The following is a 16,473-nucleotide window of genomic DNA, read 5'->3' as shown; positions in this document are numbered from 1 at the left end:
CTAAACAATATATCAAAATTTATCAATAAACAACTTGAAACAAAGCTGTAAAGAATCAAAAGACAGCCCTAAGGTTTTGCCGAAAATCTGACAGAGTTCCCCCTATGCCTAAGACCTACCCAACTTGTAAAAGGATTCAAACAACACTTATAATTCTCAATTTCCCACAATCACAACACATCAATAATAAATGGCCCCTCCTGAGCCCGCCAAATGAATCAAAACTCACAATATGGGAAAATTATAATTTAGTTATAGGAACTAACTTTTTAGCAAACACCACTTAAACAAGCTTTAAAAATTCTAAAATTTTACCTCGCAGTTCTTAGCAATATTACTAAGTTAATGCAAAAGGAATTATAATTTTCTAATCTACCATGAATATTTATAGATTTTTAATCAAAATCAGGTATTAGATAATTAAGAAAAATTAGGGTTCGAGTTTACCTATGTCAATTCCGATGCTTGGGACGCGTCCAGGACGTCTGAAAACGATAGGGTAGCCTATAATTTCGACTCGTTTCTGAAGTTTTCCTTATAGCCTGTATGTCCGGCTCGAAATTATAAACTCGAGCAACTATCGAATTTTCGCGAAACGAGGGTACCTACGCGAAACTCACAACATCAGGAGTTAGAAAAAAATATTTGCGAAATTAATTAAGCTCTAATGAAGCTCAGAAAAATACTGTAAAGTTTGCGGGACCCACCAAAATTTCGGTGTCGAAAAATTTTGAAATTTATATTCTCACGAAGCTCTCGTCGTGTAGAGTATGCTGGTACTCTCGAATTTCCCGTGGGATTTTCGCTTTTGGAGAAATTTAGCCCAAAAATTAAAATGGGCTAAAATTTTTCGGACAAAAATTGGACAATCTATTAAGTGAAAATTAATGTTTTTGATGTCTATGAAAAGTTCTTAACGAGTAAAAGGTATTTGGGACAAGACCCGATCTGATTGGTAGTCAGATCGATTGGATTTTGATCGGGAAAGTGTGCTGCAGTGCGCGCAGGGGAGAAATGGTGAGATTTCAGCGATTTGGAGGGCAGCCGATAACGGGGAAGGGTGGAGGTGGTGCGCCGGCGTGTGGGGGAGGGCTAGGTGGCAGCGACCGACAGTGGGGAGGAGAAAGGAGAGAGAAATTGCGAGAGAGAGGGAGGAGGTCGGGCACGACGTGGGGAAGGAAGAGGGAAAAAGAAAAGGTCGGTACAATTCGACCGGTCAGATCTGGTCCGGTTTAATTCGATCAGTCCGATTTAAAATACCCAAAATTAAATTTTTACTCTGTCCTGTGACAAAAAACGAAGCCCAAAAATTTCAAAAATATTTCAGAAAACTCAAAAAATTTTTTTGAGTCTGAATATATTTTTAGTTTTGTCACATGATTTTTAAATTAATTTGAAAAAATTAATAAAGTTTATTGACTTTGAAAAATCAAAATCGATTTTTAAAATTAGAAAAATTTCAAATAATTTTTTAAAATTTTAATAAAATAAATTCTTAATATTTATCTATAAAATAAGTATTTTAAAAATTAGGAGGGTTCACAATAATAATTTATAACTTTATTTTCCACGTAGTTAATACATTTTATTAATAAATGATTATTTTTTCGATTTATTTTATATATTACAATGAATTAAAATAATTGATGACAATCCATTTCGATTTTTGATTTAGCAAGAAAAAAAACTTCAGGGATTTGCAATTTTAATTAGGAATCTATCCTAATACTTAAATTAGAAAATTGAAAATCTGACGAAAGACAATTTATAAAAAGTTTGAAAAGTTTGAAACTACTAACATGTCTAACATAAAATCTATTTATAATAAAAAAAATCAGTTATATAATTCAAATAGGAAATAATCATTTAATAAATTTATCTGATGATTATATTAAATTATATAAATAACTAATTAACATCATATTCATTTATTTTTTTTTCAATTGATGAATAAAGAAAACATACATTTTGATAAAATTATGATAATTTTATCAAAAATATATTAAATCTTATATCTCTTTTATACATATTATTTATAATCAATATAAAATGCTAAAAGACTGATCTAGCTACTAAAAAAATAGATAAACACTTCATCTAACATATTCTAATTATTTTTTTTAATTAGTTAATAACACATATACATACAAAATAAAAAAGACATATCTTAATAAGACAATAATAATTTTATCAAAATATTTTAAGCCTTATATTACACATATACTATTCAGATATGAGATCCTAAAACACCCTATTCATTTAAAGTTACACTATATAAGTATGCGATGATTTCAAGAGCAATCATACTAAAAACTCCATGTTCGAAACGATTGAGGCAATTAGAACAATCAAATAATAATTAAGGCAATAAAAATACGAACAGGGTGAATTTATTAATTCACTAAAATATTATTATAAATTTATATTATTTATAAAATTATTTAATATAAATTATTTTATTTTGAAAATAATATAAATTAAATTAAAATTTTAAAATAAACAGCAACAAAATTTAAATATATATTGTGACAAATCTCGAACAAAATTTTGGTACATCTTCCTAAATCAAGGCTTTAAACCTTGAGTGATATTTCCATTGAGTGAATATTTCAATAATTTAGTTTCTATTTTATTTTAATCAGGCTCTATTTATTTACCAAAAAAACAACAAAGAATAAATCGATTAATTTATGTTGAAGTATTAGCTTTCTTCTCTCAAGCCCCTTCCTGTAGGCAAGCTATTCATGGTTGATAATGGCTTTCGGTAGTCATTCTAGGGTATGGGAATCACTTTCAGCCGTTACTTGCTGCAGATCTCTAGTTTTTGCCTATGATAGCACTTGTATCTTACAGATCGGTTTGGCAGCTGAATCCCCTGATTAGGGTGAAGAACTGGCTATGGATGCTGTCAAATTGATGCAATCATTGCTTTATCGAGCTGTTATGAAGTTCGGAGCTCGTAATAATTGCCAGGTTTGTAGGATTTTCTTGTCCTTTTCACTTTTTTTGTCTTGTTATTTCATGATTTTAAAGATACACTTGCTACTATTAATCAATTTGCAGAGAGCAATTTGGCCACCTTATCTCTTTATCCTGGCAGGTATAAACTGCTACGTTTTCCTAAAAATACACAAGTTATCATTCTTGGTTTTCCCCGAATAAGTTTATATCTCTTCCTATTTGATTGTGACAAACTGACAATTCACCACAAATTACAAGACAAATTACCCTATTGCTATTATCATGCTCAAATATTGGTTGTTTTTCACATATTCTAGCTGAAGTTGTTCGCCTTATAAATTGAAAACCATATTTTATTTCTCAATTTATAATCTATACAAACATACGTACAAGAAAAAAAAAAGGAAGCAAGCCTCATTGATATCTTTATTGTGGAAAAACTTGTTCTGTTATGAGTTCTTCTGAGCTTGAAGGCTTATTTACCAAACCAATGCATGGGCTGGTTTTTAATATCTCCTCGTTAAATGAATTGCTAAAAGAATTTTGCAATGTGTTTGGCAGTTATTTTGCAGCTACTTGGAGAAAAAAGAATTGCTATAGTTGGTGGTGAAACGATTTAGGGGTTTCACAACTTCTGACCTGGTGCTTCTTTTCATATCTTTGTCCATGTCTGAACTCCAAGGAGCAACTATTTCATGCTTCCATTTTCTTTCTGCTGATTTTAATGTTTCTCATATCCCAAATGGATTACTGCCAAGGCAGTTGAAAAGCCAGGTCAACCTGTCTGACTTGACCAACACCAAGTGAACTGACCCAAATTTATCAGCTTTACTGCACAATCTATTGGGCTTGGGTAAAATTTGCTGAAGTGCTATTGTTTCAGGTTCAGTTTTTTAACAACGGTATCAATTTTAATTTGTAAACTGACTTATAATTTTAAAAGCACAGTTTGTTTTTCCCAAATTGCTTGGTTACTTGGAGATGGGATTTCTTCTAATACTTGTTGATGTCACTCGTGTCATTGCTGTTGCCGAAGGGATTATTAGGTGTACCCGATACGCATGCACTCCTCTCTAAAAAATATGAGTCCCACCTTCCTAAAAATAAGAATAACTAATTTTTTGTATCTAAAGGAGACTACATTTTAGTTCTACCGGTGTATCCAATAATTAGCCCTGTTGCTGTTGTTGTCTTTCTAAGGATTGTAAGGACCAATGTTTGGTTAGGTATATGTTCTTGGAAAATGGGAAGTCTGTAGCCTGGCGTAGGAGATAAGATTGGCCTGAACTTAAATTAATATGAATATAAATTTCTAATGGAGGGCTGCAACTGCAGTTGGCCAATTTCTTGCTAGGAAGATGTAACTGGACATTTAAATTTATCCAATCTAATGAGTGATGGAAATCCATTCAATTTGGTTTATTTGTTTCATAACCAGCTTGAAACACAGGTCAGGCCAAGACCCAACCAAACCTGACTTAGAGCTTTTTACACTCCCTATTACCAACTTTCTAACAGGTCATGCCTTTTTGTCCCCAGTGATCTGCCACTTGATTTTAGATTATATTTTATGTGCTTTTTTTTTCTCCCAATTTTCTTCTATTTGCAAGTGTGGATTACATTTATTGGAGAGAAACTTTATGCTACACTAGGAAAATATGTGATCAACAACCCATTGGCAGTTCATGATAGATAGAATTTGAAACTAGACTCTTTCAGGCTTTTTGAACTCCCATGTGCATTATATTCACTGTATCCTTTATTCAAGGTAATTTTTAATTTAGCATTATGCTAACATCTAACTTCTTAAGTTGCTACTTTGGGAAACCAGTCATAACGCATTTTGTCCTGTTTGTTTCAAGAAGTTTTCTTTGTTACTCGTGCTCTTGGCTTTCCAACATGTCTTCTCTCCATTTGTTTATTTTTAGAATTTATGTTTGGTGGCATCTTTGATAACTATGCTTGAAGTAGGCTAGCAAGAAATTTTTGTCAAAAGCATTAGTCTTTTAAATTATCATCTTCATCCATTCTATCCGTTTATTGTTTATCGCTTAATTAAAATGTCCACTAAGCCTTGAGAGTTATAAATAGGGATAACCCAGCGGGATGTCATAATTTTTCTTGCATCTCATCCCAATGAAATTTGAACTGAGTACCCAAAAGTTGGAATTCCCTAGTTCAAACACTTGAAGCGTCTTCTCAGGAGCAAACAACGTTTAGCCCAGCTTATGTATCAAGTGTGAGTATTTCTGCATATACTGGAAGCATTGACCATCAGCTATCATAGAATAGGTGTAAAGTAAACAAATGGTCAAATTTCATCATCTGATATGGTGAGATATTTGTGTGTGTGTGTGTGTGTGTGTGTGTGTGACAGTTCTGAATACAAGCCTTATTCAAATGCTGTCTCATTTAGCTATTTATTCTTTTGTATGACGTTTTCTGCAGGTGAATTAAGTGACAATTCTATATGGTTATATTGGTTAGGAACATCCCTGGCAAATGAGCAGGTGAGGCCATTTTGCCAACTGTAGGCTATGATGCTGTTCTGAAAATTAGTGTTTAGTTTTGAAAACATTCTTTTTCCATGGCTAGCGGCCGGTGTTGCTATGAGATGGAACATTAGTGTTGAATTTTGAAAACATGCTTTCTTCATGGCTAGCTCCTAGCTTCATTGCAATGAGATGGATACAAATGGAATATCTTTTAAATATGAAAGAGGTTTGTTAACACTTCCACTTTATTTGTTGCTAACTGAGCCTTATTTCAAAATTTTGGGCCTTCGGTGCTGTTCCTGCTTCTCTATCCCAGTGGTGAGACTGAGAGCATGTAATTTGCTTTCACATCTCATCTGATTGCTTTTACGACCTATTTAAACATGAGTTCTTGGGACATTACTGTTGCTTTTTATTTGCTTATTTTCAAAACATTCACAATGATTATTTTCCCTGCCAGATACCCAGTCTGGGATTTTTTTATGTGCTGTTTCATGAATCTAGTTTGTTGCATCCATTGAAAATTTTCGTTATATTCACGTAAGGAAAAAAAGAAAAAAGGAAGACAACTAAGTTTTATCATCTCATCTTTATACAACGCAGTTTTTGTTGAGGCTGGGACAAACTTATCAAGATTCAACGTCATATAGAATTTGCCAGGCAGTTCTGTTGCTACTCCTGATCCTCAATTTCATTATTTCTTGGCTGAATATATTGGAGTCTTACCCTCTTGAGAGCATAATGACCGTTATAGTGGCATTCCTTTTTTTTGCATGAATATTGTATGGAATTGATAGCAATGTCCAGAAAAGACATTCAGAGGAGACTAGATTTTTAATATTTATCTAATCTGCCGTCCTTCGTTGACTCCTTTAGTGTCGATTGGTGAATGGAAGGATGTTATTTTGGTCTAGCACGTCCAGATTAGGTTTGAACAACTCTTAAAATAACACAAAATAGGCCATCACCGAACCGGGCATCAGGTCATATATACCTTTATAAGTATTTGGACCATTCCTCTCCAAGGCCATTTGGAAGGTTGGACTTGGATCACTGACTAGACCCGCCTATCCATGTTGAATTTTCAAGACTATCTGTTCTGCCAATAATATGATACTGAACTGGTATCATTTTGTTTGTAAATTGTAAAAGTGAAATCCTAAGGTTCTCAAACTTCCAGCATTTTAAATTTAATATAACATTCTGTCATTGGAACATAATTATGTCATTATGTGTGAACCACTGTATTCAATTTTACATCATATCTAGAACACAAAACTTCCATGACAACTGCATTTTAAAATCAAGAGCAAAGGAGCAAAAGAATGAAGAAAAGAATCATTTCATATTTTAGCAACTTTACAACTGTGTAACTGTGTAGTTTGCATGTCTATGACCAAACCAAAAAAAAGAGAAAAAAAAAATTGCTAAAGAAACAAAAGAATGGATGGCTGCGTGTATGATTACTCTGCTTTACATGGGCGCCTAGCTGCAAGCACCTTCAAGTGTGAATTTGTTAGAAAGGAGACCTCTCCCAAGGAAGTAACCCAGTTGCAGTATCAGCAAAGTTGGCCAAGACAAAATCCTTAAGACCAGTGTCCCAAACTTCACAGAACCGTAGCCGCCAATCAGGAGGTTCTATGGCCACAGTCCCTAATCCAGGTGCTCTGTCTTTTGAACCTTTGTTTTGGTCCTCTTGCCAGTTAGTAACGTATGTAGAAACTCGCCTGAAGAACTTGGCTTTGAAAGTATCCCACACCTGGTATTTATAGTGGTTCACTACAGCTGTGCTTTCAGGCACATTCAGGTACCTGTATCCACGCTGTAATCTGAAGTGATGCACCACGTTGAGAAGGGTTACATCTAGGAGTTCTGGACGCACAATAGATTTGTGCCGTTCAGGAGCTTGAAGCCTGCAAGTATACCCAACAGTTACTCCCTGCGATGGAGCTGAGGTCAAACCAGATGGTCCGAAGCTGTGACAAATTGTTCTAATTTCTGCATATATTGGTGAATTCGTGTAATTCGCAACCAGAGTTCGTAGTGAATTTTGACCCTGCATGTCTTGTCCACGGTGACGAGGGAAGTAAAAGAACTCGTCCACGTCAAAGAATCCCAGCCACTTGCATTCACTCCTTGCTCGCAAAGCACAATGCGAAAAACCAGCCTCCTGTGCTTTAGTCCAAGGCCAAGCATACCTACTAACATTGTAGTTCTGCAAATTAAGCTCATCAATCACCTCCTGAATTCCATCATCGCTATTGTTGTCATAGATGAACCATCTTTCAACACCAAGCCAAGCATGGTAGACAATCCACTCCCCGAGAAAAGAGGCTTGGTTCCACAGCATTGTACAAGCACAGAGCTCATACTTCTTCCTACTGTAACTCCTCTGCCGCTGCAAATTGGTGCTGTAAACTTTCGCCACAGAAGGCAGAGGCCCATCAATGGCATCTTCACCAGCATCAACCCGGCTAACTGTGACTCGAATCCCCTGAGCCTTCTCCGGATTCCTCCTAACACTTCGCGGCATCAAACACCTAATAACCTCTTGTGCAGCCGCAGTTGCTTTAGTAGTGAACACAAATCCTTCATTCTTGTCAAAGTTAGTTAAACCAAAGCGGCATCTGAATTGGGTTGGATCTGATTCCCTGTGTGGACGAAGATTCAATCCTTTAACGAACACAACGGCTGTGTTAAAATCCAATATCGCTTCATATACCACTCTATCCCAAGAAGGAACCGCCACCGCCGCATTACCCCGTGACAGCCCATCACCTTCCTTTGCCTCCCACGTCCGCCGCAAGTCAACGACGGCAGAAAAATTCATCGGCGGAAGCTGGCACCTCACAATGGACTTATCCTCACGATACTCATCAACAGATAAAGCCGGCTTTACAAACACATTCACAGAAGACAAAGAATTGAAGGAACTATAGTAAACACAATAAAAATTTTCATTGTTACGGAGTTTACTAGAAACAATTAGCAGCAAGTGGTCAGGCAACAAGACCCTATCTTCCACCATCAAAGACAGGGATCTAGTATCAAAGGAATCTCGAACTAGCGCTAGACGGGTTGGCAAAAGCGACAAGGACGTGGGTACAGAAAGCACTGGACGAAACGACCCAGTACGAATAGGCGAGCGATCTGAAGAAATGAAGAGAAGAAGGAAGAAGAAAGACAAGCAAACAGTTAAAGACTTAACTGAAAAGAAGTTGGCGTAGGGTTTGTTTATTCGCTTCCGCTTGCGACGTTGCTCAGAATCCATCATTAATTTCTTTGCAAGTGAAGAACCAAAGTGATCGAAAGAGGCCAAATTGGATCTTGACGATGGTTTTGCGAGCAGATCTGAAGCCAAGAGTCGGTTTCTATTGGTATCCTGATCTATGGCATATTATTGATTCGTGGTGTCGGAGGAGAGAGAGAAAGAGAGAAGATAACGCTTTGATTGCTGCTAGGCTGACTGATGATGCGTGGAATGGCGGCAGCGAAGACGGAAGGAAACTGAGTATATATTTGTATATTTATTTTTGAGGAAGAAGGAAAGGAAGGAGGGATTTCATTTGCTTTCCTTTTCCTTTGGTAAGAAAGAGAAAGAAAGGGAAGGGCATGAGGTGGACTTCGATTTTACGCTGATTAAAGAAAAAGAACAAAGTAAAGTACCCATCTTTCACTTTTGTATCGAGTGATTGTATGTGATTTTGAAATTTTAATATATATTATTTTTTTAAAAAAAATTATTAAGAAATTTATTATGGTGAGAGCGATTTCTAGCTGTTTGTATGGCAATCTATTGCTGTCTAAAGCAATTAATTAGTTGTCAATGATTTAAATGATAATCTCCTTAAAATTGTTTGATTTAATTATTGATAAAAAGTCTACACTACGACGAGGCCAGTTGTATCTAATTTTTTTTTTCTTTAATAATTGAAAGAAAACTTTATTAAAAAAAAACCATCTTGCAATGCGTATGAGATTGAACCCACAAAAGGCTAGAGACTTAGTTACCGAATTTAAAGAAGATTATCAAACTTATAACAATATAGTATAATTGGGAAAATTTCATCATTTTCTTCCACCAAAACGCACAAAAAAAAATTATTTTCATATTCTGTTTTGGAAGAGCAATTAGGTAACTTGACAGTAAAGTTTCCCTTTATTTATAATCTTCATTGGATTTATCAGGTTGGTTTTGATGATGGATGTAACTTCATGGTGACGTTTCTTTCCCTCTTGTTATTTATTTTTTTTTTTCTTTGTTGGAATTTTTTCTTTGGTTTCAGAATCCTGCAATTCTTTTGTGCTGACCTCCAAAAACATGAATTCTCTCCCCTTTGGCATGCATCCCTTATATAATAATATTTATAAGATAATGATAATTCTAATTTAATAGCTGGCCAATCAAAAGGATTAGGATGTTATTTTTTATTTTGAATTATCCTGAAAAGCACGCAATAGGTTGTCTTGTTTTTGAGCTAAACATATTGCAATAATTTTCTCTTTTGAATAATTAGAAAACTCTTATTTAGATTTAATTTACTATATATTTAAATATAAATATATAGAATTCATGATAAATATGTGAATCTATTATATATGATGTGTTTTAAATTCATGATAAATCATGTTTAACTAAGAAAAATTATTGAGAAACTTGCTCTGCTGCTGGAAATTGGCAAAACAAGTAATCAAAACGCAAGTCCCGAGCTTCTTTCATTGAGACGTAAATAGATGTTAGGTCACCAGGAAACACAACAGGAAGAGTTTTTATTCTGGTTCGGGTGGACCTAATTAATTCTCATGGCATTTAACAAAGCCAGTTGAATTGAACCCATCCTCATTCCTCCCCCAAATGCTATTCAGTAGTACATATATTTTGGGATAAGCGAAAGTTCATTGACATATGTGAATTATTGCAGCTAAGAAAAAAAAAATCTTCAACAAAAGTGAAACTCTTAAGTCGTAAATCATCATCTTTTTTCCTCTTCTCTTCCAGGCAATTGCATGGAAGTGCATACATGCACAGTAAAATTTCATGGGATCCTTGTCGTTTTTGGCAAAATTGAAAATTGATTATATTTTCTATTTAACGATGTGAGATTGATTAGATAACAACAAAGCAAAGATTTTCTATTTTCCACTGACATCAATGTGCAAAAATTCTCCATTTTTTCTCCATATGAGGAAGGGGATGGGGAAAAAATCCTTCCCCATTATGTCATGGTAGAATATACCCTTTGACTGCAGGGATCCTGGTCCGTGTATCATGGGGATCCAAAACTATACAAGTTATATTTATTTATATGATCATATATTTTGTGTTGATATCTTAATGAATAATATATTAACACTTCCATGAAAAAGAATTTTAAGAAATAAATAAAAAAAAACAAGCGAAGAACGTGGTTAGAGGAATCTCATCCCTGTTTGGAGCAAGGATGGAAATGGATAATGGCTCTTAAGCTTGTTGCCATCCCTAGTTTGCTTTCCATTACAAAGTATATGTCTTTCCAAGGGAGAGGAATGCCCTTTCTCATCACCATCCACAATGGGATTCATCAGTCTTTAACTTCAAAGTTTCATATACTTTGTGGATGTCTTTAGGAACTTATGAGCATCATACTACGTTAAAACAAGAAATTGCTTAAAGCTTCTAGTCATTTTGTTACATGGATTGCATTCCCACCATTTCACAAATTATTCATTCACGGTTGGGCTAGAAGCCTATAAGAACAAATCAAGAAATTCCCACAAAAATGGAAGCTTTGTTCACCATACAAAACAAGCACAACAAGCCGCAAAAAAGTGTGAATTGTGAAGGACTCAAGCCTACCATCTGTACAGATTGTATCAGTGAGGACGGAAGTGTTAAATAAGAATCTTATGTGCAGAGACTTGCTCTGGCACCCCATAGAAAGGAGAATGCTGCCTTTAAATTAGGGAATTTGGATAGTATTTTACATCAGTCCCAAATAATCAATAAGAATGCAGCAGTAATTCAGAAATTTCACATTCGTGACCTTCTGTAGCAGACTCACTCGGTGGCATCTTCAGGTTTTGACGGCCAAGGATGCTTTTTCTCAGTTAAGATTGCCGTTGAAACATGGTCCTAGCTACTTTGACTAAGCAGGCTATCTGAAATATTCCAGATAATGATCACAAAGATTAAAGTAAACCAGGATACTGCATTCTTTTAAGCATAAAATGCAAATTAAAATGACTGGCAAAACTAAAGTTTCAGTAAAAATGATAACAATTTTATGTTTCAGCTATAACATTCAAATAAAAATTGTACTTAAGAAAAACTGTACTGTATGGTTTCTTATTTCGCATGCGAGAACCATAGAAATTAACCAAGAATTAGGAAAATGTAAAAGAAGAAAGCCTATCATGCCATTGTAAAATTTTTTTAGGAACCATTTGCAGCCTTTGAGATATTCACCAACAATAATACGATAACAGAAGGCAGAAACATTCAACAGAATTTAGTCAATTGATGTCAAAAAGTGATGGCAGAACAGAATATAGAAAGGAAAGTTTTAACAATAGCAAAATACAAATACAGAGTGTGTAAATTTAAGATATCTAATTACCCGCTGCATAAGTTCACTTGTCCTGTACAGGAAGTTGATGAAGCTTTACTGAGCCAAGTTGGCTTTTTGAGCTTGTCCATCTTCTTGGATTATGTTATTTGACATTTGACTTGAATAGAACCCCAAATTCCTCTTTCCCACACTGCGAACATTAGCCAATGGATTCAAGATGAATCCACTCCTATTTTGATGCTGAAATCTTTGGCTATTTGCATTGAATGTTTCGGAGCTGGCATCTTTACCGTAAATGTTTCGTGCAGCATGAGGTGATTGCATGCTCCCAGGTGAAGAGAACCTTGAAGTAGAATACCGACCTTCTGTTCTCCTCCAGAACTTAGAACTCAAGAATTCTGCACCAGGAGGTTTGCAACATGTGTTATCTGCAGAGTCAGTATTAGGAATCCTTCCACTTGATAATGCCAAGTCATATGAAATTTCATCCAATGCCATCTCCAGGCCAAGAACACGTGTCTCCAGAGAATTTATCCCATGCTGGGAGCTCCCAATAAATCTCTATATTCAAGTAAAATTGAGAGAAATGAAGTCAACAAAAGGTTCTTCTAACGTTTGAGCACCAGTCTTTCACCATTGTGATACATTGTGAATAAAGCATTAGTAAATGATAGGCAATGAAATTCAATGGGATGCTGAACGCAGGATTCACTTGAATTGGATGGACACTGGAATGACGACCAATGACAAGGATTTAGTCTCTATGCATAAATTGTTGAAAGGATTTTCGTTGTTGAAAATATACGGTTGTGAAGGTGAAGAGACTATAACAAATGCAAAGAGATCAGCAGATAATGTACCTGGAGAAGGATTAATAGATTGGTTTGCTGGTTTTCAATCTGCATAAGCTGGTCACAAATCAAAGACAGATCCTCAATATCTTTATTGTTCTCAAAGAATTCTTCATTGGGATTGTTGACCTCAACATCTTTGTTGTAACGGTTATCATCATCATTGAATGGAACCACCCTCGACCTAGATCTCAAACCACCTAATTTGTGCTGTTTATCTTCTCGGATTCTACTGCACAGGACAAGTTTTGCTTCTGGCCTACATTTCTCATTGTTTGCGTCCTCCCTTGATTCCGAAACTCCATAACTGCACCTTTTGATATCATCTCCACAGCCAGCGTCATGAGATAGAACAATTTCAGTTTTCCAGGCAGAGGTTTTCTTGTGGTCCATTTTACAACTCATTGCTGTCTTTGAATTGTCATTTTTACTCTTTACAGGGTTTTGTTTTCTGGTAGTGGTCACAGACGAAGAATCAAATTGGGGGGACCTGTTTGCGGGGACTGTTTTCTTTGGTTGAGGAGATTTGAAACCGACTTCATGAGAATCATCCGAGTCAGAAGGGAAACATTCACCAATAGCATTATCTGGTGCTATGGCAAAAAAACAAAAAAACATAAATCGTTGGTAGCTTATTTCTTTAGAAGTACCAAATTCAGGATGCTAAACTCTTCAATTATTATGGAAAAACGGGACTCAAAAAAATTGCACTTTAACTGTTTTTTTTATTAATTATGATCCTATTAGAATGCTGAACTGGTAACGAACGAATTTAAGGCTCTATTTGCATGGGGTGAGAGAATGGTGTAAATAAAGGCAAGGATGGATAAGTAATTATTATAATCTTGTTTGGAAAGAGGTGAGCTAATGAATGCTTACCCTCCCTTACCTCTCAAATCTCAATTTTTCTCACACTCCCCCAAATTGGAGTGTAAGCAGTAGGAGTTAGAGAGATGATAATTATTTTATTTTCCTATTGTGTCTTTAATTTTTTATTAAAAATTTAATTATACCCATTAAAAATAAAACTAGTTCACCAATATAAACAAATATTTTTTTCTCTCAAGTGGCCGTATCTAATCTCTTCGCTCTCGTGGATTTTAAATTCTTGCAGAAAAAATATTAATTTTATTTTTCTATTTAATTTCAGTTATTAAATTATTCGTTCTTTTAATAGTTTGCTGCAATTATTATGCTCCAATTGTCAAATTTTTTTTGCTAAATAATTCATTCTTTATTCAATCATTTTTTGTGTTACTTTATCGATATCTAAGTTGAATGTTGAAATAGTACATGGTCAGACATAAAAAGACAATCAAAAATGTAAATTATAGGTCACTAAACTAAAAATAAAAGGCCTTAATTTTCTAAATAATTTATTTTTTATTCAATCTTTATTTGTATTATTTTATAGATATTTAAATTGAATGTTAAAATAGTACATGTCATAATCTGATATAAAAAGATAATTAAAAATATAAATTATAGATCACTAAATTAAAAAAGATAAAAAATAAATTTTATCTAATAAAAAAAAATATTTTTATAAATTTAATAATTATTTATCCTTCTTTCAACTCTTTTCAAACATAAAAAATATACATTATCTCTTATTATCTTTCCATTAATTTACATTCATTAATTACCGTTTCCTCACCCTTCCAAACAGTGATTAAGAGAACAAATGTTACCTACTGAAGAAGATTTAGATTGAGATGATACTGAAACTTGGTCAGAGACTCCAGGAACTTCCTTCCACAGCTCCAAGGTACGATTCATAGTCTCCCGAACCGCCTTCACCTATTACACCAATATCATGTCAGGCCAAAATTCCTAGTTAAAAAGTTAGAAGCAAAGGAAAGCTTTTTTTTTTGTTTATTCACATTCGGCAACCAAACAAAATTCAAGAAAATCCGAAATAAACAGCAGAAGTAGAAGAAGTAGAAGAAAAAAACGGGGACTGAACCTTATCAAATCTCCTGCTCTCCAGAGAACTCAAGCACGCTACTCTATGTTCCTTCGATAGCTCCTTTTCCGCTAGGGTCACCTTCCCCAACGCCTCCGCCGCCGCCTTTCTGGCTGCCCAATCCTCACTGCTCAGAAACTCCAGCAAACATGGTACTAACCAATCCAACACGCCCTTACTCGAAGCGCCGCCAACGCCAATGATATTCCCGATCACAGTCAACAGCGCTGCCTTCGCTCTAAATCCCTCGCCCTTCACCAACTTCCCCAGCCTCGGCAACACCTTCCTCAAGTGCTCCGCTTCTGGCTCCGGCGCCGCCTCAATAGCGGCGGCCAAACACATGGAGGCACCGACCTGAGCATTAAAATCCTGCTCAAGCGTTAATAGCTCAATAAACGGCTTTGACAGAGTAGAAAACGGCGGCTTGGTGATCTGCGAGGACATAGCAGAGGTGGCCTCGACGCAGGCGGATCGGACTGCAGAGTCAGGGTCGCGGAGGCGGCGAGTGACGGTGGAGATCATTTTGGAGAGGTGGGGAGAGAGGGAGTTGCCGTGGGAGTTGGAGAGGAGGGTCAAGAGGTTGACGCATTGCTTGCGAACGGGAGACTTAGAGGAGGAATCGGTATTGTGAATGCAGTTGAGGAAAGGGAAGAAGGAGTCGTGGTTGAGGTTCTTGGCGATGGACTCGAGCTCGGTGGTGGCGAGAGAGAGAGTGGCACGGTCGGAGAGCTTGTTGAGGCAGGTGATGACTCGGTGCTTGAGATCGTTGGCGGTTGAAGCAGGAGTAGGTGGAGATCTTTTCTCGGGAGACATTGTGTGATGAGGCTGAATTTGTGGGTTTGTTGTGTCTATCTCAGTGGGGTGTGCTTTGAGTCACTGAGTAGCTGGTAGTGACGGTGGAGATGTTTGTTATTAGTAGCATTTAGCAAAGACCGTACGGTGCTTCCATGGATATTTAATTTCTGAAGAAGGGGGGCAAGGGAAGGGGGCTGTGGCCTATATATATATATATATATATATATAAAGAATTAAATTTCTAAATAATAGAATCTATTAATTTTCACGCGTAGTGTCACTGTCACTGTCACAGTGTTAAGGAGGGTGTGGAATTGGATGATGATCAGCACAGCTAGCTATTGATTTTGTTGGAAGCTAACTCATTGAATGGATTTATTTTTCCTCTCAAATCTCAATCGCTTATGTTATACTTGAATCCTAATTTCGTTAATATTGTATTCATTGGGTATTTGTTGGACTGAATGCTCATGTGGTTAAGAATTTAATTCCTACCAAAAGTGCATATTCATATTGCACTATGTAAAGGAAAACTTCTAATGGTATGAGGCATGACAAAGGCATCTCGTTGATCATGGGGAACCCAGCTCTGTATTGGCACCGACAAACCTAGAACATTGAAAATAGATTAGTAGTATTTGTTATTATATGTTTGCTAATCAAGAAAGAGGAGGTAAATGTGGAGCATGTGACAGACATGGGAAGCAACGATTGTTAAAGCGATACAAGCATGGATCACGTGACACTGAGGACGGGAATTCAATGAACTGGAAGAAACAAGAGTTTCTAGCAAAAGCAAGACATGATGGGATTTTGGGGTGAGTGTGAGCGAGGAGAAGATGCCTTCCGTATATTTA

The 16,473-nt window shown here is 35.9% G+C and overlaps 3 protein-coding genes across 21 annotated transcripts; 1 reads left to right on the top strand and 2 right to left on the bottom strand.

Annotated features, from left to right (window-relative positions):
- Positions 1-2,544: 2,544 nt before the first annotated feature.
- Positions 2,545-6,323, top strand: LOC110643972 (uncharacterized). 17 transcript variants are annotated; one of them, XR_009151202.1, is made up of 6 exons: positions 2,552-2,973; positions 3,064-3,100; positions 3,523-5,200; positions 5,410-5,471; positions 5,557-5,682; positions 6,060-6,323. XR_009151202.1 is itself a non-coding variant. In XM_058152818.1 (5 exons), the coding sequence occupies exons 2-5, from the start codon at positions 2,899-2,901 to the stop codon at positions 6,231-6,233; spliced, it is 348 nt and encodes a 115-aa protein (XP_058008801.1). In that variant the 5' UTR covers positions 2,555-2,778; positions 2,867-2,898; the 3' UTR covers positions 6,234-6,323. The 17 variants fall into 17 exon arrangements, 3 of the variants coding, with proteins under 3 accessions (XP_058008801.1, XP_058008800.1, XP_058008799.1); XR_009151201.1 differs by lacking the exon at positions 5,557-5,682 and having other exon boundaries at positions 2,553-2,973; XR_009151199.1 differs by having other exon boundaries at positions 2,553-2,973; positions 5,410-5,682.
- A 459-nt stretch (positions 6,324-6,782) lies between these two features.
- LOC110643970 (glycosyltransferase family 92 protein RCOM_0530710) lies at positions 6,783-9,127 on the bottom strand. Its single transcript, XM_058152815.1, has one exon. It carries the CDS (start codon positions 8,728-8,730, stop codon positions 6,973-6,975), a length of 1,758 nt encoding a protein of 585 aa, XP_058008798.1. The 5' UTR covers positions 8,731-9,127; the 3' UTR covers positions 6,783-6,972.
- A 2,245-nt stretch (positions 9,128-11,372) lies between these two features.
- On the bottom strand, positions 11,373-16,139 carry LOC110643983 (TORTIFOLIA1-like protein 4). 3 transcript variants are annotated; one of them, XM_021796540.2, is made up of 5 exons: positions 14,822-16,139; positions 14,547-14,655; positions 12,865-13,442; positions 12,053-12,565; positions 11,373-11,594 (listed from the first exon to the last, which is right to left on the bottom strand). In XM_021796540.2, exons 1-4 carry the CDS (start codon positions 15,632-15,634, stop codon positions 12,098-12,100), a joined length of 1,968 nt encoding a protein of 655 aa, XP_021652232.2. In that variant the 5' UTR covers positions 15,635-16,139; the 3' UTR covers positions 11,373-11,594; positions 12,053-12,097. The 3 variants fall into 3 exon arrangements, with proteins under 3 accessions (XP_021652232.2, XP_021652231.2, XP_058008797.1); XM_021796539.2 differs by having other exon boundaries at positions 12,865-13,448; positions 14,822-16,135; XM_058152814.1 differs by lacking the exon at positions 11,373-11,594 and having other exon boundaries at positions 11,930-12,565; positions 12,865-13,448; positions 14,822-16,137.
- Between the last annotated feature and the right edge of the window lie 334 nt (positions 16,140-16,473).

Source organism: Hevea brasiliensis, chromosome 9 (assembly GCF_030052815.1).
Source record: "Hevea brasiliensis isolate MT/VB/25A 57/8 chromosome 9, ASM3005281v1, whole genome shotgun sequence".
Classification (NCBI taxonomy): Eukaryota; Viridiplantae; Streptophyta; class Magnoliopsida; order Malpighiales; family Euphorbiaceae; genus Hevea; species Hevea brasiliensis.
The sequence above is the reverse complement of the archived record's forward strand: the minus strand, read 5'-3'. Positions and strand labels throughout refer to the sequence as shown.

Excerpts from the sequence above, each read along its gene's own strand:
- LOC110643972 (XM_058152818.1), top strand. The coding sequence starts at position 2,899 with ATGGATGCTGTCAAATTGATGCAATCATTGCTTTATCGAGCTGTTATG. Across the intron at positions 2,974-3,063 it reads GAGCTCGTAATAATTGCCAG|AGAGCAATTTGGCCACCTTA; the intron begins GTTTGTAGGATT and ends ATCAATTTGCAG. Across the intron at positions 3,101-5,409 it reads TTATCTCTTTATCCTGGCAG|GTGAATTAAGTGACAATTCT; the intron begins GTATAAACTGCT and ends CGTTTTCTGCAG.
- LOC110643983 (XM_058152814.1), bottom strand. The coding sequence starts at position 15,634 with ATGTCTCCCGAGAAAAGATCTCCACCTACTCCTGCTTCAACCGCCAAC. Across the intron at positions 14,656-14,821 it reads AGAGCAGGAGATTTGATAAG|GTGAAGGCGGTTCGGGAGAC; the intron begins GTTCAGTCCCCG and ends TTGGTGTAATAG. Across the intron at positions 12,566-12,864 it reads ATCTATTAATCCTTCTCCAG|AGATTTATTGGGAGCTCCCA; the intron begins GTACATTATCTG and ends ACTTGAATATAG.
- LOC110643970 (XM_058152815.1), bottom strand. The coding sequence starts at position 8,730 with ATGATGGATTCTGAGCAACGTCGCAAGCGGAAGCGAATAAACAAACCC.